At 45.8% G+C, this 27,594-nt stretch overlaps 1 protein-coding gene across 17 annotated transcripts in view; it reads right to left on the bottom strand.

Moving 5' to 3' along the window:
- The window catches only part of LOC115076834 (serine/threonine-protein kinase DDB_G0283821-like), a 118,376-nt gene that overhangs the window by 47,756 nt on the left and 43,026 nt on the right, over window positions 1-27,594 (bottom strand). For all 17 annotated transcript variants that reach the window (XM_029578786.1, XM_029578778.1, XM_029578784.1 and 14 more), the window contains 2 exons: window positions 24,385-24,477; window positions 21,662-21,691 (listed from right to left, as the gene is read on the bottom strand). In XM_029578786.1, coding sequence (XP_029434646.1) covers window positions 21,662-21,691; window positions 24,385-24,477 — 123 coding nt within the window. The remainder of the gene's footprint in view (window positions 1-21,661; window positions 21,692-24,384; window positions 24,478-27,594) is intronic.

The raw sequence follows: 27,594 nt of genomic DNA, 5'->3' as shown, positions 1-27,594 counted from the left end.
TTTTTGAGTGCCCACTAAAACCTAATTTGACATATGGACAGTCCTTCATTTAAATGCAAATAGGTGCTAATTTTAGCACATACAGTGGCTATAGAAAGTCTATACCCCCTTCCAAAATGTTCACCTTTGGTTGCCTTATTGCCTGGAAGTAAAATGCATTAAAATAGTGTTTGTTCTATGTATCCACACATCCTATCTCACAATTGCCAAGTGAAAAATAAATTCCAGAATTCCTTAGAAGATGAAGTATAAATAAAAATATTGAATAGCTTGCTTGGATAAGTGTCCACGCCCCTTGTACTTCTGTAGCAATCCTAAATAAAATCACTGGCATAACAAACTGCCTTCAAAAGCACACAGCAAGTGAACTGGCCCTACCAGTATTAAACTGTACCGAATCACCGGATGACAGGATAAATTCAGCAGTTCCTGTTGGTTCTCTTTGCTGGGCAGTGCATTTCAAAGCAAAAGAGCCAACATGAGCGCCAAAGAGATGTCAAAAGAACTCCAGGACAAAGCTGTGGAAAGGCACAGAACTAAGGATGGGCATAACAGAACTGCAAAGTCCTTGAATATCCTTTGGATCACAGTCAAGTCAATTATTAAGAAGTGGAAGGTGAATGGCGCCGCCAAGACCCTGCCTACAGCATGCCGTTCCTTCAAAATCAGATGACCGAGCAAGGTAGATACTGATCAGGAAGACAACCAAGAGACCAATGGCATCTTTAAAAGAGCTCCAGGCTTCCATGGGCAAGGCTGGTCAAAGTGTGCACGTGACAACAATATCCCAAGCACCCCACAAATCCAGCCTGTCTGTCAGGGTGGCAAGAAGAAAGCCATTACTTAGAACGCCCACCTTGAATCCCACTTGAAGTATGCAAAGGAACACACAGGAGATACAGTAGCAATGTGGCCAACAACAATTCAGTGGTCTGAGGAAACTAAAAAAGAACTTTCTGGCCTGAAAGAAAAAAGTTGTATATTTGGCACAAACCTAATAAGCACATCACCTACAGAACAGCACCCCTACTGTGAAGCATGATAGTGTCAGCATCATGTTATGGGGCTGTTATTCATTGGCAGGGACTGGGGCATTTGTCAGGACAGAAGGGACAATGAATGGCAAAGAGAACAGAAAAGTCCTTAAGGAAAACCTGATGCCTTCTGCAAGGAAGCTGAAAATGGGACAGAGGTTCACCTTTCAGCATGACAACAACCCAAAGCTACACTGGATTGGCTAAGGAACAAAACAATCTTGAAGTGGCCCAGTCAGAGTCCTGACTTCAATCCAGTCGAAAATTTGTGGCATGACATGAAGACTGCAGTCCATCAACACTCGCCATGGAGCACGACAGAGCTTGATCAGTTTTGTAAAGAAGAATGGTCCTACACTGACAAATCTGTGTGTGCACAGTTGGTGGAGACCTGTCCAACAGACTCGTCTATGTATATGGATTCCTGAGTACAGTTTTTGTGATAGTTAAGTGTGTTATTGGTGGATACCTACATCAAGACCGCAGTTAGGGCTTTTAGTTGGACAAACACACTTAAGTTTCCCAGATGCACAACTTGGGAAAGTGTTGGAGGTACTCTTGGTATTTAATTAGTCCACAGGAGATTCAGGTAGTTTATTTTGGGATAAAATTAATCGGTTAAATAAACGCCTTATTTGGACTGAGTTACATGCAGGGACTTTGAGCATTGTAGAGCACAGAGGATTCCAATGGGTGCAAAAGGAATCTAGATTATATAATGAAGATCCTGATTTTGTACAGGACTGGAATAAAATTATTAAGTTTTCGTTAGACCTGATGCTCTAATTATTAAGAAAGCGCAAGCCACATCTGGACAAATTTAGATTGATTTGGAAACCGAATTGTTGACAGTCAAAGCAAGGCTTACTATTGAAGCCTTTAACTGGAATGAGGGCTTTGCGGTTGCGTTATCTACTCCACCGATCTGACAATTTGAACTGACATCTTGCACACCTTGGAACAGCTAAAGTATCATTTGAATTGGGGGCGCTATCCACTGCACTGTGCGGACTCTTTGAATATGATGGAACAGCGTTGTTTAGGCCTATAAATGAATCGCTTGGAGCGATGACTTTTCTCCATGGGAAGGATACTCTAAAATGAGCATTATGTGGAGAGTCTTCTACAGTTTGGCAGAAGCACCTTTAATTTAATTAAGTGATTGATGATTGAGAAGATGGTGTAAGTTTGAAAGACACCAAAATTGTTTGAATTAATATTTGCACAGTGGACTGCTTTTTAACTTTTAATACTATTTCATATCTTTCTTCTTCTTTCTATATTTTTTCTCTGTGTTTATGATGAGGGTTGGTATTGGGGGAAAATGGTGATGGGGGATTTTTGTAAAGGTTTTTTTTCCCAAGGTGTTGAAACGTACGTATAGTGAGATTTGTGTTGAAAAGACTTGCTGGGATTTTGAGATATTGATGAGAGAGGAATAAAAATATACAACGTTGTTATTCTGAAGCATTATGATACAAGACTAACTTTCCTAAGTATTTGCTCTTCTGGTATGTATGTCGGTGCAGATGGATTCCTGCGGTAGTTATAAGTGTGTCAGCTATAACTGCTGACAAAGGAGTTCCTCTCAAGCACTGACTCAGGTGGGGCAGGTGGGGAGATACTGAATTGTTGAACTTCGGTTCTGATTTTTTTTTTATATGTATATACTTTGAGCTCCAATAAAACAATTTTGTACTTGAGAAGTATGGAGTAAAGTGCTGAATGGAAAAAAAAACCTCATTTAAATGCATGCAAGTCTGACGCAACAAAATGTGAAAAATGTTCAAGGCACGTGGACTTTCGATAACCATTGAGCCTACTAACCTCATTGTTATGTTGGGGTTTTAGGGCATAGAGTGCTATTTTCTGTGACTACTAAAAGCCTTAGCATGCCAGCTAAACCCCAGAATGTGTAAGTGATGGGATTCAGTATGTCTGAAGAATCCTACCAGCAGTGCTGCAGCTTTAAAAAATAATTAGTAATCTGATTTTTAAATACTTAAAAAAAATTCCTCTATTTAAAAACAGTAGCCCCCTTCATCAGCAGGCGCTGCCACTGAGAGATGTGCCTTCACCCTTCACCTTAGGCTTTCCAACTTCTGGTGCAAACATGTTCCAGGTCCTGCCATGTAGACTCTCTCTGATTAAGCAGAAAGAGACGGTCACGGTAGCCTGTCTTAAATTAAATTAGTGGGAAGAAAAGCAGGTTAATAGGAGAGGGCAGGTGTTAACTTTGAAAGCACTGAGAAAAGTGTACAGAAAAGCAGAAAAAAACCTTGCTTTTCTGTACACCCTCCGACTTAATATCATAGCGATATTAAGTTGGAAGTACCAAAAAAAATAAATAAATCTGCCCACCAGTCGGCGGGTTCGAGAACAGACGCTCAATTTTGCCGGCGTCCGTTTTCTGAACCCGTTGGCTGTCAGCGGGTTGGAAAACCAATGGCGGTAAAATTAAGCGTAGGTTCTCAGACCCGTTGACAGCCGCCGCTTCCATTAATAAGGAGGCGCTAGTATCGCTAGTGCCTCATTAGTGCGCGGCCTCATTTGAATACAAAATCGCGCGTCCAGGAGAGGTGGCGCTCAACCCGGAGCGCCAGCTCTCCCACATCTCTTATTGCATCGGCCCGACTGTCTTTAGATGAACAAATGATCCAATTCAAAACGTATTCTTGTATCTTCTGTTGTAAACACAAGAGCGTTTCCGCAAGCTTATTTTGCAGAAAGTAACAACTCTTCCTCAGCTGTGCCATGAAGGCTTAGTATATAAACACCTCCCCCTCAACAAAGGTTCCTTTGTTTTGCCGCAAATGGGCTTCATCAGGAGAAGGAGATCCAAAGGAGCAACTGGATCACTGGAGCTGCCAATAAAATATTACAATAAACCAAAACTACACTGTAAATCTTGCAAGTATCGTGTTAAAAAGTGCATAATACTAGCCCTACCACTGATGAGATTTAAGCTCATCATTTTTGTAAGTAGTAATAATATTTTTCTAAGCATTTTTTTGGAATTGCTTGGTTTAGGGAGTCTAATCATGAATGTTCATCATTTGCTCTTTATAGCAAATATATATCTTTACTGACCTTGAGATTGGTTTCAAATTTAAGAGAAGTGGAGCTTCCTCAATTAAGGCTCTTATTATGGAGCCGAATCAATAGCCTTGCCCCAAAGTAAACCCTTCCTACCTATCGCAAGGGAAGGGAATATTTTATACCAAATGCTTTGCCTAGCACTAGAAGTGAGTCAAAATTGTACAGCAAATTTACAATAAAACATGAAATGATCTTCTCTAACCTGTCTGCATCGGGCTTCCTTTCTCCTCTCCGTCTCCTCTTCTTTGCCTGTCTGGTTGTCTTTTTCTCCTTTTTGCCTCTGGAAACGGCTGGCATTTTGTCCTGGTTTTACCTTTTCCCATCATCTCTCTCTTCCTTTTCCACCCCTCTTCCCCCTTCATAACCTTCTTTCCCTCTCATCACACCTCCCTCCCCCATTTCATTGCTTCTCTCCCACCATCAGTTCCTCTAGAACCATTTCCCGTTACCTGCCCTCTACAATCATCTGTCTCCCTCTGCCACATCCTATGCCATCCTTCGTCCCGCCTGCCACAAACCTCCCTTCCTTATCCCTCCCCTCCTCAACCTTAATGTTCTCGTCATCCTTTCATCAACAGTTCCTTTAGCAGCCTCTTCCTCTTCCTTGCGTTCTCCAAATCCCACTTAAGTGGCTCAGACCTGACACTTGAGATCCCCGACCTCTGCTTCCTCTTCCCTGCCTCCTGGAGCTGCAGAGAGATCCGCTGGCCCCGTGCTGGAAGCTCCTCACTCCCAGGGCTGTGAGAACGAGATCCCCAGCTCCCACACTCAGGACTCTTTCTCTATTAGGGTTGCAGAGAGGAGATGCCCCAGGCACTTGCCCTGCCAGCTCCTCACTCCTAGGGCCATGGAGAAAACAAGATCCCTGCTGTCCATTCAGGCAGCTTTTTTTTTTCTTTGCCAAGCCAAGGGGAAGGGGATACCTCTAGCGCCATCTCCCGACAGGAGGACTGCACTGCCCTGCAATGTGTAAGTTTTAAGGCAGTGCTCTCAGGAAGATAGCTATCGAGCAGTGGGCAGAGCTAACGGGGTCTGTACAGGTGACATGGCCCATTCCCGCCTTCCACACTTTGGCCAGTGAACGCAACCTCTGCCCTCCCTTGGCTGGGGTTACAGCTCCCCCCATCCCCTTCTTTTTCCATCCTACTTTCATAAGGGTGCATTTTGTCCTTGGTTCCTAAATCTTTCTAGGCACGCTCTTTCTGTTGGTCGCCCGTCCCACCTTCGCTAAAGTTGGTTGAATGAGAGATGCGGAGGGCCACGGCCATTTTCAAGCAGTGGAGGCCGCCCCTTCAGCATCCCCCATCCCCCCCATCATGCTTTTCCTGCTTTAAATAGCATTGACTTCCTGAAAGCAGTGGACACTGGTGAGAAATCTGCTTTCTGCTGTGCAATACTGGGAAATCAGTTCCATCTCGAAGGGACCGATACAGAGAATTCACCCCCAGAAGAAGAGAAGAAACACAAAACCATCGCGTTGCTTTCCAAGATATTTCTGCATTAACTAGAATACAAGTTGAGCAAAAGTAGCATAATTAATACCTCCTTACCTACCATCCCCCCTGCTAGATGCAGATATTCTCCGTCAGATACATTAATTACTTGTGAATAAATAAACTTTGCTTCTTTGTATGGGGCTATTTATTCATTTGCCATTCCAGAAATAATATGTCAGTTATTCATTCATATTAAAAAGCAATGTTTAAATAAATAAAAAGAATAATTTTCCTGAGCACACATCTTTTTTTTTTTTTTTTTAAGTTTACATTGGAGAGGAACGAGAAGCCACAGATTCCACACTCTGCATGAAGCCCAGAGCATCCATGGCTCTCACCCCCTACGAGCAAACTTCTTCTTCTCTGCAGTTTTCACCTAGGTTTCTGGACACTTTTAGCATCCTTAAACTTTTCCCCCTTAAAACTTTAATTTGTACACATTTTAAAAAAACACACACTCCCCAGGCTCATCATACATTCACAGTATGTGTGACCAACCCCTCCCTCCCAGGGTAAATCTTCATTTATTGCCTGAGCTCCGAAACAGCCAGAGTCATATTAAGCACTCTTCCTCCTTCCTCTTGCTAGCTCACTGCCTTGTGCATAAGCATAACTCTCAAATCTTTGCTTCATCTGAAAAAGAAAACAAAGAGAAGTTACTGGAATCTGTTCTCGCTCTGGAATCTCTTTGGGGAAGGGCTTCAGACGAGTCCCCCAGAATGACTCTGCGCACCCTCTGCTCCATCTTCAGCTCAGTACAGAAGATGGTCATCAGGACAGCCATTTTGTGGTCTGTGATCTGAGGACCTGGGATGGGTGCCTGGATTTGCGCCCCCCCCCCCCCCCAGCAGCATTAAAGAACTGTATTTCTACTTCCTTGGCAGCAAGACAGACGGGTATGAACCCGAGGGAAAATGTTTGGGCTTATCTGAATATTGAAGCTGAAACGCGATACGGAGGTTGTGCGGATTTCTTCATCGTATGCATACGTCTGGTTCTGAGCAGCTGCTGTTCCGGCGTTGTAATTTGTCCTTTTCTCTCTGAACTACAACCTTCCGGGTGCTTTTGGATAATAGACTGCCCACTCCGGGGGGGGGAGGGAGAGGGGAAGAGATCATGAAGTGCTGCTCTTTCTCAAGCGCTAGAGCTGGCTCTGCCACATTTCTGCATTGCTGAATAAAGGTGACTGCATGGCCATCTTCTGGGACCCTGCAGCTCTAGCGAGACTGCACTGCTGCCATCATCATGTACAGGGTGGCCACCTCACTCAGGCTGATCCAGTCCTGGTTTGCTCCACTGAATGCATGGATTTGCAGTTTTGATTTACCCATACAGGGGCTAATTTTCAAAACCACTTATGGGATAAAAACCTGAAACAGCCAGTGATCGAGGGCGTGTAAAAGTGCGTGCATCCCCTGGCTAGAAGAGGACTTTTGCACGAACTGAGCTGAGGCGTTCCTGTCCAGGGGACAGAGACGATACTTACAGAAGTGTTAACTTTGTGTGCGAAGACCCGGCTCCAGCACAGCATCTCTTATGTACTACCACTGGACAAGCTGTTTAAAAATTAACCTCTGTGCATCCTTAAAAAACAAATCTGCATTACTAATCCATGCTTGCAAAGGCAGGACTGGGTCAGTTTAGTTGGTTGACTTGGGGGCGAGGTGTCAACCCTATGTCTTCTCTTGGGAAGTTATTTTGGTTCTGGACCCAGGTTTTGTCCCATTTCCTCCCAATTCCCCAGCTCTTTTCTCTGCTTTGGAAGTACAACATTATTACTGATTGCTATCATCAATCAAAAATTTGCCACAGAATCCTGCAGCTCATTAGGCTCGGATGAAACCTGCACCCTGTGCACTTCTAGGAACAGAGAAAGTGATGGCAGATAACGACCGAGTCTGCCCAGTGTCATTCCTGAGGGAGTTCCACAGACCTTACTTGATCTCTGGCTTGCCACCTCTCCTTTAGCTCAGATTTCCTTGAATTTCGTTACTGTTTCTGTCTTCCTCCCCCCCCCCCACCCCACTGAGAGTCCATTCCCTTTCCAGTCAGTAAAAAATGAACAGAAAAGTAGAAAGAGACATATCCATAAAGTTTGTAAAAATATTTTCATATCAATACAAACATCATAAGGCCTGAGCATCTGCAGGGCTCGGACTTTATCTAGGGTGTCGTGAGAGGCTATAGCTGTCAACCCTTTTAAGGAGGAGCAAGCCTGCCCGACCAACAGGGACCTCATGCATGGGCAGAAGAAACCTATGACGGCAGAGAACTGGCTGAAAGAGCGTCTGAAGAATCCCGAGGCGGGCAGAGGGAACCTGCTGGTACAGAAAGGAGTGGCTCTTGCTACGTTAGGTGCACAAAATAACAATAAAATATGCCCCTAAAAATCTGGCAGGCTCTGTTACAAAATGTTTTTCATAAATCAGCAACCCTGATCCTTTCTGGGAAGCAGTATTTCCCGATGTTGCTCCTGAATCTACCACTTGACCTTTCGTTCTGATTAAGGTTTGCTTCTTGTGCCTTTATATCTTTTCGGTTACGCATATTTTGGCCCTGGTTTTTGGAGCCGATCCCACACCCTTTTGGTAGCCCTTCTCTGTACTGCCTTCACCCTCTCTCTGTCCTTTTGGAGGATCAGCCTCACCAATGCCCTGTACAGAGGCCTGATCATCTCCCTGGGCACGCCAGCATCCTCCTGGCTGTTTTGCTATCTTGAGATCATCAGACATGAGCTCCTTGCAGTCTCTCCCGTAGATGGTGTTATCGCGCACTTGGATTTTTGCAATCCAAATGTATAATTCTTCACATTGCTGCGGGGAATCTTAAAACTGCCTCTGCTTTCTGAGATCATTTATTAATCTGTCTGCTCAGCAGGGGTAACTTCTCTATTGCAGATCCCAATGGTCATCTGCAAAACTGCACACTGCTCTTTCTAACCCCTCTGTAATTGTGGCTCGCGAAAAAAAATACTGAGCAGAACTGGCCCCAGGACCAATCCCTGAGGCTCTCCACCAATACCCTTCTTTTCCTTGGCGTGAAATCCACTTGCCACCACCGTCTAGTTTCTAATCCAGTTAAGTATGGCCCTTTAAGCAGGGCAGCAAGAAACGGCTTGCTGATCTTATCCCCTTACTCGCCAGCCCCAGCACTTTGCCATCGCCACTCCCTTCTCCATGCCTCGCTCCTGTTTTCAGATTTTGTTTTCCTGCGCTTCCTCCGCTGAGATCCCTTGTACCTCTTGAATGCGAATCGTGTTGCCCTTACTTTTGCTGGCACCCGATTTCCCTTTTATTCACTTCCCTAACAGAAAGATGGATGAGTTATGGCCCTTTCCCCACTCTGCCAGCGCAGTCTTAAGGTTCTCCCTCCCATTTTAACAAAGTCAGTCCTCTCGAAGCTCAGGACCTCAATCATTTCGCGTCTGTTCTTCTATTGAGCCATCCTGTCTGACGATCGCTTGAGCTTAAGAGACTATCTACGTCGACATTACAAACACGTTATGGTCATCTGCAAGTGCCAGGTCCAAGCCTGCCTCCTCTCGCGTTGGTGCTATCAGCAGTGGTCGGAGCAGCCCTTGAAAGGAAGCCAGGACCTCTGTCTGGGATGCTCCAACCCACAGTCACACCTCCCCTTTCCCTGCAGTCAGATCTCTATCCAGCTCTTCCATTCTTGCCAGGGTAGATAAGGTGCCATTCCCCCTTTCCAGGATTACTCACAATGCTTCCTCCTCTCCTCATACCCTCCTCCATTTAAGCTGCTTTAATATATACATGATTTTTTTTTTTTTACATAGTGTGCTACCTCTCCCCTTTTTCTGCTTTCCTGATCTTTCCTGAAAATATTACAGACCAGTTTGGCAGGATTTGTATTTTTCCTTTGAGATAGAGGAGGCAAATGAGTACTCATTAACTATTAACTCAAGTGCGGTCTGAATCCAATAGCCAGCCTCTCCACTTAAGCATCCTGGGTTGTGCTTAACAATCACCCCCACCCAGGGAATCAAATACAAATTACACCAAATTCTATGCAGATTAAAATAGTTAGATAAAACCGTGATGCAGTGCCATGCAGAGGATCTCAAGTTCGATTCCCAGTTCAGGCCTTCTGCGCTCTGGGTCAGCAGAGGCTGGGGATGCTGTGATGGCAGCCTTCACAGCCGCTGAAAGGTTATCAAAAAGGGCGACACCCAGCATGGAGGCCCACTACACCACTTCATCTTTCAGGCCCTGACGCAGGTAGGAAGGAGGAGATGCCATCCCCTCTCCGCCCCTGTAACGGTGGTGCTTCCATTGGCCCTGATGACACCCGACGGATAGATTAAGAGCCCATGATAGAAGGGTTCCTGAATGAGCTCCAATGCATGGCTCTTGGCCGCAAGACAACGGCTGCAGGTCTATTCCTTATACTTGTATCCCACCTTACTGGTCCCATAGGACCACCCAAAGTGGCTTACACAGTTTATACACACATTAAACAGATAAACAATTCAAAACACTTCATACATAAATTCATCACAACAAAATCAAACTGAGCAATAATGTCTTACCACCCAACTCAAATCCACTCTCATGAGGGAAAGACTCAGCTGAGTTATAAATTCTAACATAACAAAAACGAACTACAACGAAAAATGAGCAGACTAGAAACAGTGGGAAGGAGGGAAAAATCCCAAGCTACTTGTAAATAAAGGCTCATGATGCCAGAATCCCAGCCATGGTTCCAGCTTGAGTTGAGAGAAAAAAAAAAAAAGAATGGTAAAAGGATTACTGGACCCAAAAAAAGAAAAAAAAAATCCAAAAATACTTAGTCAAGACCAAAGCTCTATTTCACTTTTAGGATACAAGAGGCAGAGTCCTGACCTGGGGATGGAACCCAGATTTTCAGCATGGCAGTGCAGAGCCCCAGGGCTGGCCTCAGTGCAATTCCCATTTTATTTATTTTTTTTAACACAACCTTCAAGATGTTTCCTTTATCAACTTGCTTGCAATTAAAGACAAATTTGAAAAAATGACCTGCTTTACTGCTGCTGCTGCTGCTGCTTGATACTGAGGGTGAACGCCCTAATCCTGAAAGAGGAACACAAAACGGGAAGAGAAGATCGAACAGAACTTCAAAGCCAAGTATTCACTCACCAGGAAAAACAAACTTTTATGTTCATGAGAACATAAGAGCAGGGGTTAAGCATGGCAGATCCCTAGAGGTGAGGGAATGGGAATGAAGAAATAGGGTAACCTGTATTGACTTTAGGTGCAACATTTCAGAATGGAGCAGCAGGTACTACCCCCTTAACATAAGGCTTGAGGTGACCAGCCCACAAATTCATGGCTAGCTTGTGCTACAGAGCTATTCTTTAGGAGACATTTTGGCATTTGCAGACCAATCAGCCTTGATACTTTTGATGCAACATCGCTCTCTGCTTTGACGGTGGGGGAACTGGATTTAGACGACAGCCAATGCTGGGCTCTGACTTTTGCAGTTCGGGGTATGGATATGCAGACTTTTTGGAAAAAAAGCACAGGGCTGGCTTCTATGGCCAAGTCCAAAAGCAAAGCACGTTTAAGCAGCACAGCCTGAATTATCAGGAAGGCTGGTCACCCCATTAAAATGCTGCTAGCAGTAATTTTGTTTTGGGTTTGACAGTTGCACGGTTTTGATTGTAAATAGTACTACCCTTAACAAAAGGCTTGTTAGCAACTGGGACAGAGCAGCAGTTACTACTCTTTAACATAAAACTTGGGGGTGACAGAGAAAATATTTATTCATTATTAGAAAATCTGGATAAATATGACCAAATCTAAGAAATTCTGGGAATATTTGTATAATTAAAAGAACTCCCTTACAGGTTTGTTACTGTTATTAAGAGGGGGCATTTGAAGGTTCATGTATCACTTAAGGGATGGGCAGGAGGTTTTACTCCTGCTGTCACTAGCCCCTTGTTAATTGATTGCACGCCTATTTCTCAATGCCTATTGTCTGTAAGTGTGCACCATCTGTTAAAACGTACTTAGAAAAAAAGACAAGGCTCGGGAGTGACCTGCATGATGCGGTAGTTACTGCCTTTAACATAAGGCTTGAGGACACCTGCACGGAGCAGCAGTTACTACCCTAACAAAAATGGGGGTAACCTGTACGGAGTGGCAGCCGCTGCCCTCGATGGACAGCTTAGGGTGATCGGCACAGTGCGGCAGTTGCCAACACCAGCAGCTTGCTGGGCAGACTGGATGGACCATCTGGTCTTCTTCTGCCTACTTTACTCTTAACAGAAAAGCAACAGAATCTTCTCAATAACAAACCCTTAGAAATTGTCAGAGAATGAGAGAGACAGACTTACAGCTAGAAACAGACAAGAGAGATAAAGGGGGAACAGACCATGGAAGAATTTCTCCAAACACTGCACGCATGTATCCTTAGGGATAAGAGCCAATCTAAGGCTCTTCAGTGGATTAGGCTGCAGCAGCAGTCCAAAAGGCAAATAAAGTGTTAGGAATTAATAGGAACAATTTACAAGCAAAACAAATATCGGCATGCCATAATGCAAGTCTACTCTGCATCCACAACCAAGATGAACAGGGCTCTGAAACAATTTCAATGAAGGAAAACTCTCAAAGGACTTCTCAGCTTGGGCAAGAGAAGACTGAGAGGAGAGCTGTGACGGAAGGGGTGAAGAAATTAAGTAGGGAGTTGCTGTTCACTCCGGGATAGATTTTCACATGATCTAGCCACCTAACTATGGAGTAGAGGAGGTAGATGAGCCTCACAGATTGACTAAACCTAGCCACTTAGTTTTAGGAAGCAATTGGATTCAGGATGGTGTCAGGGTTGCAGCTGTGGGGTGTGGGCAACTTAGCCAAAGATCCCTAATTTTCAGTGTTGGGCATCTATTACCTTATTTACAATGTAAATCTATGCTATATGTGTAAACCGTTGTGGTCTACCTCTGGAACAACGGTATATAAAAAGGCATAAACAAATAAATCTCTCCCTTGTACACCAGGGATAAGTGGCGTATCTAATAATTATGCCAAAGATCCCTCCTCATTTCTATGACAGAGAAATAATTATTGTTGGAGTCACTGTTTACCATGTCTTTATTAATTCAGCACAGAGTGACAATATGGCTATAGGCAATAATGTGTTAACTACAGGACTTCAAGTATTTAAGCTACTGAGAGCAACAAGTGACAGACATGCTGAAAGACGTCTCTTTATTTGACGATTCTGAATTCCAAATTGAATCTAGTACCCTGGTCTGATTTACTCTTTCACCACAAACGTCTTACTTGAGCGAATCTCCATATTGCGACACTACTTCAAAACATCAAGCAAGCCATGATTCCCAGAGGCTTAAGGCTTAATAAAGAGCCAAAAACTTTTATGGATGACAAAACATTTCTTAACAAGTGTTGTCTATTCTTAATAAGTGCTCCCTTGATTTGATGCTTCTAATTATAGAAACTATGAAAAAAAAACCAGTGAGGCACTGAAAACCACAGCGGAGGCTGCTAAACCTATATCACAATCTCAGTCTTCTATAGAGAACTATGACAAAGCTTTACAAGAACACACTCAGCCAGTCAACAATTTTGGGTCACTCTGAGACAAGAGAAAATTCAAAAATTCAGAAGAGATAAAAAGGACTACAAATCTGAGAAAATGTATCCTTGGCAAGGTGAAAAGAAACCCATTAAAAAACAAGACTCATTTCAAAGCTCAACTGATGACTCCTCTGGCTCAGATGAAGGCCAAGTTGAAGAACAATGTTACCTTCGGCCCAATCAAGTGACTTTTTTAGCAGGGCGACCGAAATGATAAAGGGCATGCAATGGCTCCCCTATGAGGAAAAGCAAAGATTCAGCTTGAAGAGATGGCTGAGGGGGGATATGATAGAGGTCTTTAAGATCATGAGAAATCTTGAATGAGTAAATCGGTTATTTACTCTTTCAGATAATAAAAGGTCTAGGGGCACTTCATGAAATTAACAGTAGCACATTTAAAATAAATTGGAGAAAATTCTCACACTCAAAGCACAATTAAGATATTGAATTAATTGCTAGAGGATGTGGTTAAGGCAATTAGTGTAGACAGGTTTAAAAAAGGTTTGAATAAAGTTCCTGGAGAAGTCCATAAACTATTAATCAATAAGGAATAGCCACTGCTTCTTACCAGCATTAGTAGCTTGGGATCTATTCAATGTTTGGGTACTAGTCAGATACTTATGACTTGGATTGGAAACAGGATACTAAGCTTGATGGACCCTTGGTCTGACCCAGTATGGCATATCTTATGTTCATATGTTCTTATGTAATCATGAGTAAATTGTGAGAAATTGCAGAAGGACCTTGCAAGACTCGACATTTAAATGGCAGATGAAATTGAATATGAACAAGTGCAAAGTGATGCACATAGGGAAAACTAATCCCAACTGTAGTTACACGATGTTAGGTTCCATACTAGGAGTTACCAACAAGGAAAAGGATCTGGGCGTTTTCATGGACAGTACTTTGAAATCCTTGGTTCAGTGTGTGGTGGCAGTCAAAAAAGCAAACAGAATGTTAGGAATTATTAGGAGAATAAAAAAAAGAGAATATCATAATACTTCTGTCGTGCACCATGGTGAGCCGCATCTACAGTACAGTGTATAATTCTGGTCTCCGCAACTCAAAAAAAGATATAGTAGAGATAAAAAGGGCGACCAAAATGATAAAGGGGGTGGAATGGCTCCCCTATGAAGAAAGGCTAAAGAGGTTGAAACAGTTCAGACTGGAAAAAGAGATGGCTGAGAGGGGATATGGTAGAGGTCTATAAAATAATGAGTAGAGTAGAATAGAATGGATAAATGTGAATTTGTTATTTACTCTTTCAAAAAATACAAAGACTAGGGGACACTGCATGAAATCACTAAGGAGAACATAAAAGCAAATCATAGAAATTATTTTTTCTCTCAGTGCAGTTAAGCTCCGAATTCATTGCCAGAGGATGTGGTAAAAGCAGTTAACGGAGCTGGGTTTAAAAAAAGATTTGAACAAGTTCCTGGAGGAAATGCCATAAACTGTTAGTAACAAGGAAGACATGGGGGAAGCCACTACTTATCCCTGGGTGTTTGCAGCATGGGATTTATCTACTGTTTAGGATCCTGCCAGGTACTTGTGACCTGGATTGACCACTGTTGGAAAACAATATTGTGCAAATATTATGTCCTTATACATGAACCTCCTTTTGATTCTTCTTAACAGTAGCAAGTTAGTCTCCACACAGAGCAGACGTGGGAAGAGAAAGAGCACAGTTCTTCTAATTCAGGAGGCTTCTGCTGACTCCTTAAAATAGACTATTGCCGGACCTGCTTTTTTCTGGGCTGATTTCACAGGTCACGGTTCTATGCATATGCTATTACTTTCTCATTATTTCAAATCTGAAAGGCTGTTATATTCCCTGGGGGACAAAAGGGCATTCAATGGCGCTCAAAATTTTCCAGGTGGTACCACTGGAACCCAACATCGCCCAAGCTTCCCCTTTATATCCCTCACAGTAATGGACTTTAGAACTGATTTTGGGCAATGTCCAGTTGTAATAGACAAAGAGGAGCATATTCCATGCAGTGCATCTAGCTAAGACTGGACTTAGCCAGATGAGCCACAGGATTTGCATTTCTTGCTGGACCGACCACCACAGATTTATTTGATGCTTTCTGGGGTGAGGCTAACGTTTCCGGAAAAAAGTAGCATGCTGCATTATCTAGCTATCTGGGTAAATCTGGTCATGCCAGACAGCAGCCCTAAAATTATCTGTGAATATACGAGTGCAGTTATCCAGATGCTCTCTATATTGCTGAATATGGACCATGATATATTAAAAGCTTAGGCAGAAACCATTATTCATGTTATATCTGCAGTCAAAAAGCTGAATATGGAACAATCCAAATGTGGACACATGACTAAAGGGATATATAGACACATCACAAATCCTTTAGATTTCTAAAAGGAAGGAAATGCGAAGTATATCAGATCCCTTCCTGGCTCCTTTCCCCCTTACCCAACACCCCCCCCCCCCACCCCCGCCATGGCCCACTTTCTGCATCCTCTTCCCTGTACACCACCAACCTAGCTCCTTTCCTCCCTACTCCCATCCTAGCTCCTCTCACCTCCCCCCCCCCCCCCAAGTAGCCTCTTCCCAACTCCTCTTCCACAGTCCCTTCCAGGTTCTTGTCTCCCTCCCCTCCCCATGGTCCTCTTTGTGGTTCCTGTTTCTCATCTCTCTCCCCCAACCCACCCTCATGTCCCCTCCCCTCTTACCCCACCATGCCCCCTTCCCAGCTCTTCACCCCCCCCCCCCCATGTACCCTTCCTAGTTGCTCTCTTCCCTCCCTTTCAGTATTCTCGCCACCTAACCTTCTGGGCCGGGCAGAAATCCTCACACAGTGCTACAGAAATAGAAGGGAAAATCAGAGTGTGGGACCTTTGAGCCGGCATTGCTCATGGGATCTACTGCAGCCCTGGCCCTTGCACAAATTTCCTCGGTAACAGGATGTCCATGTAGGAGGAGGGGGGGGAGGGGGAGAGTGTCACCTCAGGGCCTGGGAACATGTGCTAGCTCATCAGATTCACTCATGATTAGCATGCACTGAAGACCAGCCCTATATTGGACAGGAACTTAGGCTAACCTGGGGCATCAAGAAGAAAGGCAGCTCTCTTGTCAAGGTCAACAGGATTTGAACCCACGGCCCTGGACATTCCAAGGCTGCAGGCTCACCAGGGAGTCCTAGTGCATTTACCTTGTCTTCCTGGGACAGCTGGACTTGCCTCTGCAGCATTCCAATTGGACCAGCAGACATCATCATATAAAGGCATACCTTGAAGGCAAACAGTCGCTGGTCCAACTAGCTTTATCTGCATCTGCCCCTCAGAAGCTCTGTCCGTCTAGCTTCTGATCCTGACCTTGTTTGAGAGGGCCTTCCTTGTAACTTTGTTCCAGAGTTCAAGTCCTGTATTTCATTCCAATATCCCTGCCTTGTTTTTGTGCTTCAACATTCCAGTTCCTGCCTTTAAATCCAGTTCCAGCGTCCTGCCTGTAATCTGGCTCCACTGTTCCTGTCCTACAGTTTAGCTCCCGGGCTCTTGCTCTCCCAAATTTCCTCAGCCTCATTTCTCCAGGCACGCACCTTCCCTCCAGGGCAGCCTCTGACTGCCAAGCCCAGATATCCCTGAAAGTTTGAACCAGCCCAAACCAGAGGCAAGGATAAGAAGGAGCAATCCTTTTTGGTTTTTTAGAACACTATACGCCGGTACTGGAAAAAAAGAGCCATCCACGAAAGACTAATCGCGGATTCTTTTCCTGTGTCCATAGCTCTGTGCCAAGAACACAGTCTGTACAGAATTCAGCAACTAAGTGGTTGCTCATCTAGAGACTTCTAGATTATGAATGTCACTGCATGCATGACGCCATGATGGCGATCAAATTCACAGTATGGACTCTTGGTCTGCAACACCAGGTTTCCCGTTGATTAACCATTTTTTTCAACTGCTTTCAAAACTTAATTACACCAGAAATGTCTGGCCAACAGAAAGAGGAGTACCGCAATCCGAAACAACAATCAAGGAACAAAATAAAATTAAGCAGAGACGCAATGGCACGCTCTTCTGTAATAGCCCACAAGTATTTTTGGAGATCCAAAAGAAAAACCTAAAGCACATGATGATTATGAAATGCAGGAAAAGAAAACTGACATAAGGAAATCAATATTCAAAACATCGCTACCCAGCGATATTCATCGCCATATGCGGCTAAACTCTAGCCATTCAACAAATTATGTGGCTAGAGTGTAGCAGCAGAAGTTGGGGGGTGTATGGGAGGCACAGAGTTAGCCACATAACCTATGCTGTCCTAAACATAGCTGGTTAGACATAACCGGCTAACTTTACGATAGCCAGGGAGATTCAGTGGTGTGGCCACACCACCCAATGTACCCTGCTAGGTAGCTGGAATTGTTTATCCGGCTAAGAAGCCGAGCCACACAGAGACTGAAAAAAGGGACCCCACCTTAATCTTAATATTTGCGTTAAATACTCCAAGCAGCCTCCCAAAACCACTTCTCATTAACCAGAAGCCCTGGCTCCTCCAATTTCCGTAGAATCCAGATAAGAATGAGCAGCAGAGGGGGCTCGGAAAACATACAGCCAGCAATGCTGAGTTTCAACCAGCATTTGCCAGGAGAATGGACGAGTGAGTGCCAAGAGAAATGGCGCATTTCTTGAAAGGTTTTTCTGGGCTCCTGTGATCTTGATATTTTCCAGAAAGGTCAGGACAGTTCCACACTTTTTACCCAAGAAATAAAGCAATTCTACCTCAAAAATAAATAAAGGGCACAACGGCGTCATCATTTTGGAAGAATGTAAAGGTCACCAATAGGGTGGCCCTAGATTTCTCTCTTAATTGATCTTTCTAGGAGCCTGGTTATGTCCAAACATGGATTTCCTTTCCTCTGTTCCTCTTTTCGAATGTGTAGATCATACATTTTACTAAGCGGGGGGCCTTCAGATATTTCTTTAAAAACTGGGTAACTGTCACCCGGGGAAACTAATATCTGTGCATTTGCCTCTCAAAATTCTCCAGGTTCTCAAGTTGACAGTGGGCCACAGAGTTGTCCTGAATCAAATTCCCTTTTGGGGGGCTGCTAATTGGTCTCAGATTTTCCCCTGCTTCCGTGCGCCTTCTGAGTTAGTCTCTTGCATCCGTGATTGTGACTATAATCAGCAGTTGATATTGTTAGGGAAGAAACAGACTGTTCCAGGGAGACCAGAGCAGTCCAGATGGTATACAAGGTAATGATGGTATACAAGGTCTCTGAAAATCAAGCTGGCAGCAGTAGATGATTCAGGTAACTTATCCAAGGTCTCAGCATCTTGTACTGTTCCTCCTTCCTTGCTAGGGCTCTTCCCACTGCCCTATCCCCCTGACAGTAGCTTCCGCAAACCAAGTCCCATCCCCTCTACAGGCGCTGCTCTCTTCACTGAGCCAATGTCCATTAGTGTCTGCAGCTCCAGGTCCCCAAAGCGGGGAGCCAGAGCAGGAGGCATTCTGCGGACATTGGGACCGACTGATGTCTTGGTGCGTAGCCGGGTGGCCCAATCTCTCACCTTCCCAGTCAGGGGAACTCACCGACATCGAACTGGGCGGTCACTGCAGCAAACTCTAACGGAGGACTAGCAAAGCCCGTGGCTCACAGGGATACCCCCGCACCCCATCTTTGTGTTCGCCTACTGAAGTAAGTTTAAAAGAAGTAATCATCAAACTCCCAACCAAATGGAGCTCTTGGAGGCAAGACCTCTTAACAGGACACCATTTTAGTTGTCCATTAAGTAGTTTTAAAGCTGCCCCGCCAGCAAGTAGTGCCCTGGTCAAACAAAGAAATGTTCATGTCTCCTAGTTTTAATTGTGCTCATCAGGAAAACCAGATGATGACCAAAACATTTCAACTGGGTTTTGCAATGGGTTCTGGGGAAACAAGGTGGGTAAAACCCTAGGGTTACTCGCAGGTCCCCTTCGAAAATTCACGACCTGCACGGGCACCTGCAGATTTTGTCCTCCAATTAAAAGCCGACGCATTGTATACGTGGTAAAGCATGCGAGGGCATTTCCAAAATTAAATTCCAACACGTTCTGTACCACCTCCACTTCCCCCAGGCCTGTTCCTGCCCCTTTAGTCTTCTGAGCAGATGGCAGTTTCCGGCCGAGGAAATTTTCTCAGGTAACTGCTTAGTTTCCCGGGCAAACTGCCTCAAAAATTGCCTTCATCAAGATTTAGAGAGTCAAAGACTTACATCAGATCATTTGCATATCACTACCCAAAACATTTAAAAACATGGCTGGTTATTGGATATTTACCCAGAGCTGATGTGATTAGGCCTGCACAAGCAAACACCTCTAAAATGTACATTTCTATAGCCACAGATCATTTAGGGATCCGGTCTGGTATCCAGAAACCATTAGAGGCTTTTACAGGAATGAAAAAGACTTAGCAGAAGCCATTATTCCTAAAGACCATTTTCTCTTCAACAACTGGAATGCATTAATTGTTCTTACTTTCACTACCAGTGCAGTCTTAGCAGTATCTACATAGGGAACGAGCTTCCCACCTGAACACGCCTGACACGTGTCCAGCATTCAACGACACACAGGTCGATCCAGTATCGTCCGCTCGAGGATTGCCCGTCTCTAACGTGCTCGTAGCGCACAATTCGGGCGCGCAAGGCAGTTCGGCGATACAGTCTCCAGTTTCACGCGTCCGTACCGCTTCTGAAAACAGACGCATAACCCTTTCCGCACCCGGCATGTAAATGAACGAAAAAGCTGTATAATGAAGGAATTAGCTATTCCCCTGCGATACTGTAACGGGCGCTGATACTATCTCCTCCGTAACCCGCTGTTCTGCCGCGGCCTTAACCTGCTAGTTTACCGCCTCCCCCTAGTAGGAGTTAGTGTAGTGTAGTGTAGGGTAAAAACATTGCTTACCCGCCCTGGTCCCGTCCGGTCACCTGCAGCCCCGTCCGGTCCCCTCCTCCCGAAGCAAAAAAAAAAAACAAACGAAAAAGTAGCAAGGCTCGGGCCTGCTACGGTAAGTGTAAAAAGTGTTAAAAACAAAAACCTGTGTGTTATATAAAAAAATAAAACAATTTTAAATACCTGTCGGAGGGCCGTGGGTCCAGGCGGCCGGTGGGCGGCGGGCAGCCATCAGCGGCATCCGGTAGTCCCTTCTCCCTTCCTCCCTCCCTCCCCTGCCTGGATGAGCGCCAAAATCGCACGGGCGGGTCGGCAGCAGGATCCGGGAGCGGCGGGTAGGCAGCAGCGGGGTCCGGGGGGGGCAGCGAGCAGTGGCAGCATGTTCGATCGGGCAGGCAGGTAGGTAGGTGGCAAAGTAAAGATGGCCGCCTGCACGGGAAAATCGTGCAATTGACCGCTGAAGACGTGACGTCACGACGTTTGGCGTCACGGGGTGTGACGTCACGTCTTCAGCGGCCAATTGCACGATTTTCCCGTGCAGGCGGCCATCTTTACTTTGCCACCTACCTGCCTGCCCGATCGAACATGCTGCCACTGCTCGCTCCCCGGATCTCGCTGCCACCCCCGGACCCCGCTGCCGCTGCCCCCCCGGACCCCCGCTGCTGCCTACCCGCCGCTCCCGGATCCTGCTGCCGCCCCCCCGCTGCCGACCCGCCCGTGCGATTTTGGCGCTCATCCAGGCAGGGGAGGGAGGGAGGAAGGGAGAAGGGACTACCGGATGCCGCTGATGGCTGCCCGCCGCCCACCGGCCGACTGGAGGGCCTTCGACAGGTATTTAAAATTGTTTTATTTTTTTATATAACACACAGGTTTTTTGTTTTTTACACTTTTTAAACTTTTTAACACTTCCTGGTACCTGTCATTTCAAATGTCATTTGAAATGACAGGTACCAGCGCACCCAGGTTACTGTATAGGCATAACCCTTCCCTAACGCTTCACAGCCGCGGCATGCATTTGCATGCGATTAGAGGAGAGTATCGGGGAGTTAGCGAAGAGAACTGTGCGTGCGGGGAGGAAGGGTGCGCCTGACACTACCTCACTGTTTTTACCGCGGCCTTACTGGATCGACCTGACAGGTAGCCAAGTGCTCAGCTTTTTACTCAGCTGCTGCACAGAGAAACTAGATTACAAAGCTCAGGATGTGTCCTTCCGACACCATTAGCAAGTGATATCCAATAGTGTGTCACTGAAAGACGACAGCTTGAATCTTATGCTCCGTTTTCTCAGTGCTGTAGCCAAGTACGTTGAATAAATTATTTTAACCAGTAAGTTGAACAGATATGAACTTGAAAGCACATAGCAGCAGCACATAGGCAAACAAAGGGACTTCATATTCAGGAATAACTTTGAATGCTGGGAGATTCTTCAGCACTGAAGACCGTACATATTTTTTATTTCTCTGAGAGGTTTCACAAGGGTTACATTTATTAAATGGATCACCGTGAAGGGTCCAGCCAAACTAACTTTCAACTTACCCGGAATGCAACTTATGTCCCTCAAGGCCTCTGAAAAAGAAATTCTCAGTTAGTCATGTACAAAAAAAAGGGGTTTGTTACCAGTAGGGAAAGACAAATATAAGACAAGGACAGACTGGTGCCGTTCTGAGCTGGCTACATCTGAACAGATGAGAAGAGGAAGGAAGTGCCAGAAAGGGCCTGATGATGGAAAGAGATGGAGGGGCAGGAGAGACAAGGCATGGCGATGAGAAAAGATGGCGGAGCAGGCTTGGTGACTGGAAGAGGGAGGAGAGAACGGACCTGCATTGGGAAGAGAGAAGATGAGAAAACTGGGAGAAGGCAGTCAGAACGCGGAGCGATTTGGAAGGGGACGAGTTATGCGAGAGGAAGGAAAGGCGAGGGTGGTGGAGCTCTTGCAGTACCTGATAAGCTCCAGGGCAGCAGTGTGGATGGGGCTGCGGATGCCAGGTAATGGCATTCCTATGGGGAAAGAGAGTGCAATTTCCAAAAGTCATTTGAACCGCTGTTAGCAAATTGGCTGTCTGGAAACCGCCTACAAAGTAAGCGCAGGGAGCCAGAACACGCATGCGCTTACCTACAGAGTAGCAGCTGGGCTCCAGGCAGGAAAGGCAAAACTGTGCATGGTTTTAACTCTGCAGAACAAGCAAATCCCGGTGGGTACTTTGTCCCTGGCTGATTCTCAAAGGCAGTGTCTGCGGGCACTAAGCTGCTGGGTAGGAGGACCCGTGGACTACTGGGAAAATGGCCTCTTCCCCCGCTCCACACGGACGAGGTGGAAGGGATGGAACGGGAGACAAAAAAGGCAGGAAAGGTCAGAGAGAAAAATGAAGCAGGGAGGGTAGGCGACAGCTGAAAGATACAAGGAAAGCTTGGGAGGAGGCAGAAGAGAAGAAACGGCAATGAAAGGAAGAGAGAAGGGGAGAGACGGCGTTTGGGTGGCAGATGCCAGAAACAGTCCCAGCAGATAGGGGAGGTCTCCCCTCACATGCACTCCAGCAGTCTATGCCACATCTGCCCCGGAAAGAATTCGAGGAACACAGTTCCCATAGTGAGGGAGACTAGCAAGTCATTTCAATGGTGGATGAAACTTGACCTGCTTACAAAGTCCTTGGGGGCTTTTTTCCCCCCCTGTTGTGTCTTTTATAGCTAATTAAGGTGGGCAGCTTGCCATGGGATGGGTACGATGTGTGGAAATATCACTTTGGCTTGCCCTCTCCATCTCTAGTTTGCCCCGCCGCTGCCCCTATAAATACTTCTGGCTAGAGATGCAATGGACACGAAGTCGGACCTGTATGATTCTGCCGGCCAGAGCACGGCTGGCCGGATACTCTGTCCTGAATTCTAGAAATATGTCCTTCCAGCATGAGCATTTTACGTGCAATAAGGACTTGCCAGGCAGTTCTTCCTGCTGGCAATCATCTGGTACCACTCAGTTGCCTTCCAGAAGTGGCTGCAAATTTCTGGTAATGTGTAGCCAGATGTGTCTTTCGTTTCTGCCAGGGTTTTTTCTGGCACTGTAAGGGGGGACAGCTTGGTCCCTGGAGGTCATAAAGGATCACTGGCAATATTCCCAGCGTTCCCAGCAACTTGAGGGCTGTGAGCTGTTCTGAGGAAGATCTGTAATCCTGGGTATTTGTGAACCTGTTGCTAATATACTACACGTGAAAGCTATCCCAGACAGGACTGACTGTAGTACTGCGCGCCTGCTGTTATATGGATAGGTTTTAGTTAGTGAAGAGGAAGAGAACCTGATGTCTGTTCTGTTAGGAATAAACCCTGCAAATAATGAGAAGAATGGCTAGCAGCCTGTCAGCATTTGGATCATTAATTGTATGTTAGCAGCCTCAAAACAGCCATACAGAGCAAAATAAAAATCAGAAGGATCATCTTTTGTTTGCTTTATTCCCAATATTTACTCACAGAACTGCCTTCTCTCTCTCCACTTTTCCAACATTCAGAGAACAGTGAAAAGAATTATGGAAAAGTGATCAGTGGCAGTCCGTCTGTCCATCAGCAAAAAAGCAACTGAAGGTCACCAAATGTGACATGCAGGAAGAAAATCTGAATAACTGGGATGGATTTGAGAACTAGACACATTGGGTCAGTATTTCTGGAGAACCGAGCTCTCCATGGGAAACAGTTACCCTTCCCATGGGGTCCCCTCACCCTTCCAGCACTTTGTCTCAGAGCAACACAGGCAGACAGAGGCAGCAGCAGGCAAAGGATGGCACAAAAAGGCACCAGTCACCACTCCCATACTTTCAAAGTACACACACACACACACACACACTCCTTTGCACCTCCCACTGCTCCACACATCCAGACCTAGAGCCCCTGACAGAGACAGAGAAAATAACTGACAAATACCCACCCACCCACCCACGTATCCTCCCTACCCATTCCCCCAAAACGCACATCCCTACACATACAATGCTCCACCCACACCATCATAACACCCCTTACACCTCCACACACACAGCCATCCCCTCAAAAACTACATCTTACAACTCCTCCCCCCCCAAAACATACACAAAACCCTATACCCTCACATACCCCTAAATAATGCTCCTACGCCACATCCTCAAGCACACATCTCACAATCCCACCAACCCATTCCCCTCCCCACCACCACACCCCTCTACTTCCCATTTCCCCAGGGCCCCCTCTGCAAGCCCTCCCTACTTGCTAGTCATAGAGGAAAAGAAATGCTTTTGAAATACCTCTCTTCCAGTAGATGACGCCACCTGCGACTCCTGCTAGCACTACCAGCACTATGATCGATATAATGAGCCCAGTTAGCCACAGTGGGAATTCTGCAAGAAAAGGAAAGGCACTTCTGACACAAAGCCACAAACAGTTCCCGCGAGCCCACGGATCTGAGGCTCTAACACCACAGGCTATGGAGGGGGGGGGGGGGGGATCGTTTATCAGCCTTGGGTGCAACGAGAAAACACAGGAGGACCATTCTGTGCCGGGCACTCATATACAGAGTTTGAAAAACTCCTCCAGGATTCGCCTACCAGGGATGAACTGCATTTGCCATGTGCTCCTGCCGCCTTCACGCTCCACGATAACAAAAAAATTGGGGGGGGGGGGGGGGGGGGGGGACGGCGGGGCAGAGAGAGCACACAGTGGGGGTAATTTTCAAAAGCATTTAGGCATGTTCAATGTGGTTTTAACCTACGTAAATTGTTTTGGGTTTTTTTTAAATGACTCGGGGAGGGGAGCTGTACGCGTAAAAGCCCGCATGGAAGCGTACTTGAATGAATCGGAGTTGAGGTGGGGAAACCAGTTCTGCGCATACTTTTGATTTTCACTTAGGGGTGTCCATGCGCGCTATTACAAAGTTCCCCTCAGGGAGCGCATTTTCCCCCCTAAAGAATCCAGCCCCCCTCCCAACCTCCTCCACCTTCCTACCTCATGCAGGTGCAGGCCTCATTCTCTTCTCTTCCATTTTCCACTACCTCACCCCACTCATTCTCTCCCTCTCCTACACCCCCCCCCTCATTTGCTCCCAGCTCTTCGTTCTTCTCCTCTCCCCATCCCCTACCCTTCTGGCTGCTGCAGGGCCCCAATCAGGATCAAAGATGCGACTTCCAGATGAGCAGAGGTTACGAACCCCGCATACCCAGACAGGCATAAATAACCCATTCCAAACCTTAACTTACATAATCATAGCCAGTTTTGACTGATACATTTCTCATATATTTGTATTAAAATATCTAATATTTTTCAAGTTTATATGGTTTAAGTTTATATGAATAATCTCACTATCATTCCATTCGTAAGTTTAGATGTGAGAAAGTCCATGCTCCTTCGATGCCATTTGAGTTCTGCTGCCATTCAACGTCAACGCATGTGGTAGCCACCACCTCTTTTTATATCCATGCATGTCGATGTCAGAGATCTTGCTGTGGTATTCTTTTTATGTTTGTGCTCAAAGCTTCCCGGCTGCAGCTATACACAGTTAGAACGAGTCATTCTGCTAGCGCATTCCCTACAGGCACCATTGGAATGAGTCATCCCGTTGGCACATTCCCTTTGGACCCTGTTGGAATGAATCCACCTGCTAGCGCGTTCCTTTCGGACGCCGTTGGAATGAATCCTCCTGCTAGCGCGTTCCTTTCGGACTCCGTTGGAATGAATCCTCCTGCTAGCGCGTTCCTTTCGGACTCCGTTGGAATGAATCCTCCTGCTAGCGCGTTCCTTTCGGACGCCGTTGGAATGAATCCTCCTGCTAGCGCGTTCCTTTCGGACGCCGTTGGAATGAATCCTCCTGCTAGCGCGTTCCTTTCGGACTCCGTTGGAATGAATCCTCCTGCTAGCGCGTTCCTTTCGGACTCCGTTGGAATGAATCCTCCTGCTAGCGCGTTCCTTTCGGACGCCGTTGGAATGAATCCTCCTGCTAGCGCGTTCCTTTCGGATGCTGTTGGAATGAATCCTCCTGCTAGCGCGTTCCTTTCGGACTCCGTTGGAATGAATCCTCCTGCTAGCGCGTTCCCTTTCGGACGCTGTTGGAATGAATCCTCCTGCTAGCGCGTTCCTTTCGGACCCTGTTGGAATGAATCCTCCTGCTAGCGCGTTCCTTTCGGACCCTGTTGGAATGAATCCTCCTGCTAGCGCGTTCCTTTCGGACTCCGTTGGAATGAATCCTCCTGCTAGCGCGTTCCTTTCGGACTCCGTTGGAATGAATCCTCCTGCTAGCGCGTTCCTTTCGGACGCCGTTGGAATGAATCCTCCTGCTAGCGCGTTCCTTTCGGACGCTGTTGGAATGAGTCATTCTGCTAGTACGTTCCCTTAGGACAGGAAACTGCTTTTTAAACATTCCCCTCCTACAGGCACACGAGTGAGGAAACATGGACTGTGTCGTATTTGCCTTACATTTTTTCTTGCCGCACGAAGGAGGTGGGGGGCAATTTCCTGACTTTCCACATTGGGACAAAATCCTCCTATGCTTTCTACCTGTGGACTTTGCCCCAATTTTACAAGCAAAAGTACCCATGTTCTTTCACTTTGAAACTTGCTACCCAGTACAAGGCACCCATGGGCACTTGCACCTGATTTTTGTGTGTGGAGAGATTTTGCTGATAAAAGTGTGCAGACAGATATGAGAATACAAATCCAGATACTACTACTATTTTTCTTTGTATTTTGAACAGCTTGAAACATCTATGGTAAAACCACCTCGAGCACGGCTAGCAATTTTACGTGCTCAATTATTTTAAAAGCTTTGGGTATAGACAGGGCCAATGCAAGGGTATTAGGTGCCTAGGCGAACCTTCTGCTTGCACCTGCCTTCCCCCTGGCTAAAACATCCAGACGGGGGGCGGGGGTACATATTTAAACCCCCATTTGTCCAGCTAAGTCCCAAATGTAGCTGGACAAGCCATTTTGAATACTGACATCACTGCATTTTGCTAAACACATCTGGCCATCAGGGCCAGCTTTAGGTTTATGGTGCCCATAGGCAGAATACTGGGGGGTGGGGAATCTGACCTCTGCCAATGAACGAGCAGCACAGCAGTCCCAGGTTTTGGGGGCCTTAGGTACTTGCCTATGTTGCCTGTCCCTAAATCCGGCCCTGTTGACCATACTAAATATTTTCACAGTACAGAAACTGGTTTGAACTACCTGAGGATGCATCTTGAGAGAAATATGCAATCAGATTGGATATGCCAATTATTTTCAATTGATTTTGACAAGTTGCAATAGCAATGAGGAGTTGTACAAATAGTAGCAAAAAGCCCCAGAACTGTTTTTCAATGCATGTTATACAGAGAAAACAGAAACTGTTGTATAAACTAAGCACAAAATCATAGCAAAGAAAATAACCATGGACCTGCCTTTTTGATCATTTCCGATCCATGTCCTCTGCCTTTACAGTAATAACCATCAACCTTTCTCCTCACCTCATGTCCTCTACTCCAGCA

Source organism: Rhinatrema bivittatum, chromosome 15 (assembly GCF_901001135.1).
Source record: "Rhinatrema bivittatum chromosome 15, aRhiBiv1.1, whole genome shotgun sequence".
Taxonomy (NCBI): Eukaryota; Metazoa; Chordata; class Amphibia; order Gymnophiona; family Rhinatrematidae; genus Rhinatrema; species Rhinatrema bivittatum.
This window is presented reverse-complemented; position numbering and strand designations above follow the sequence as displayed.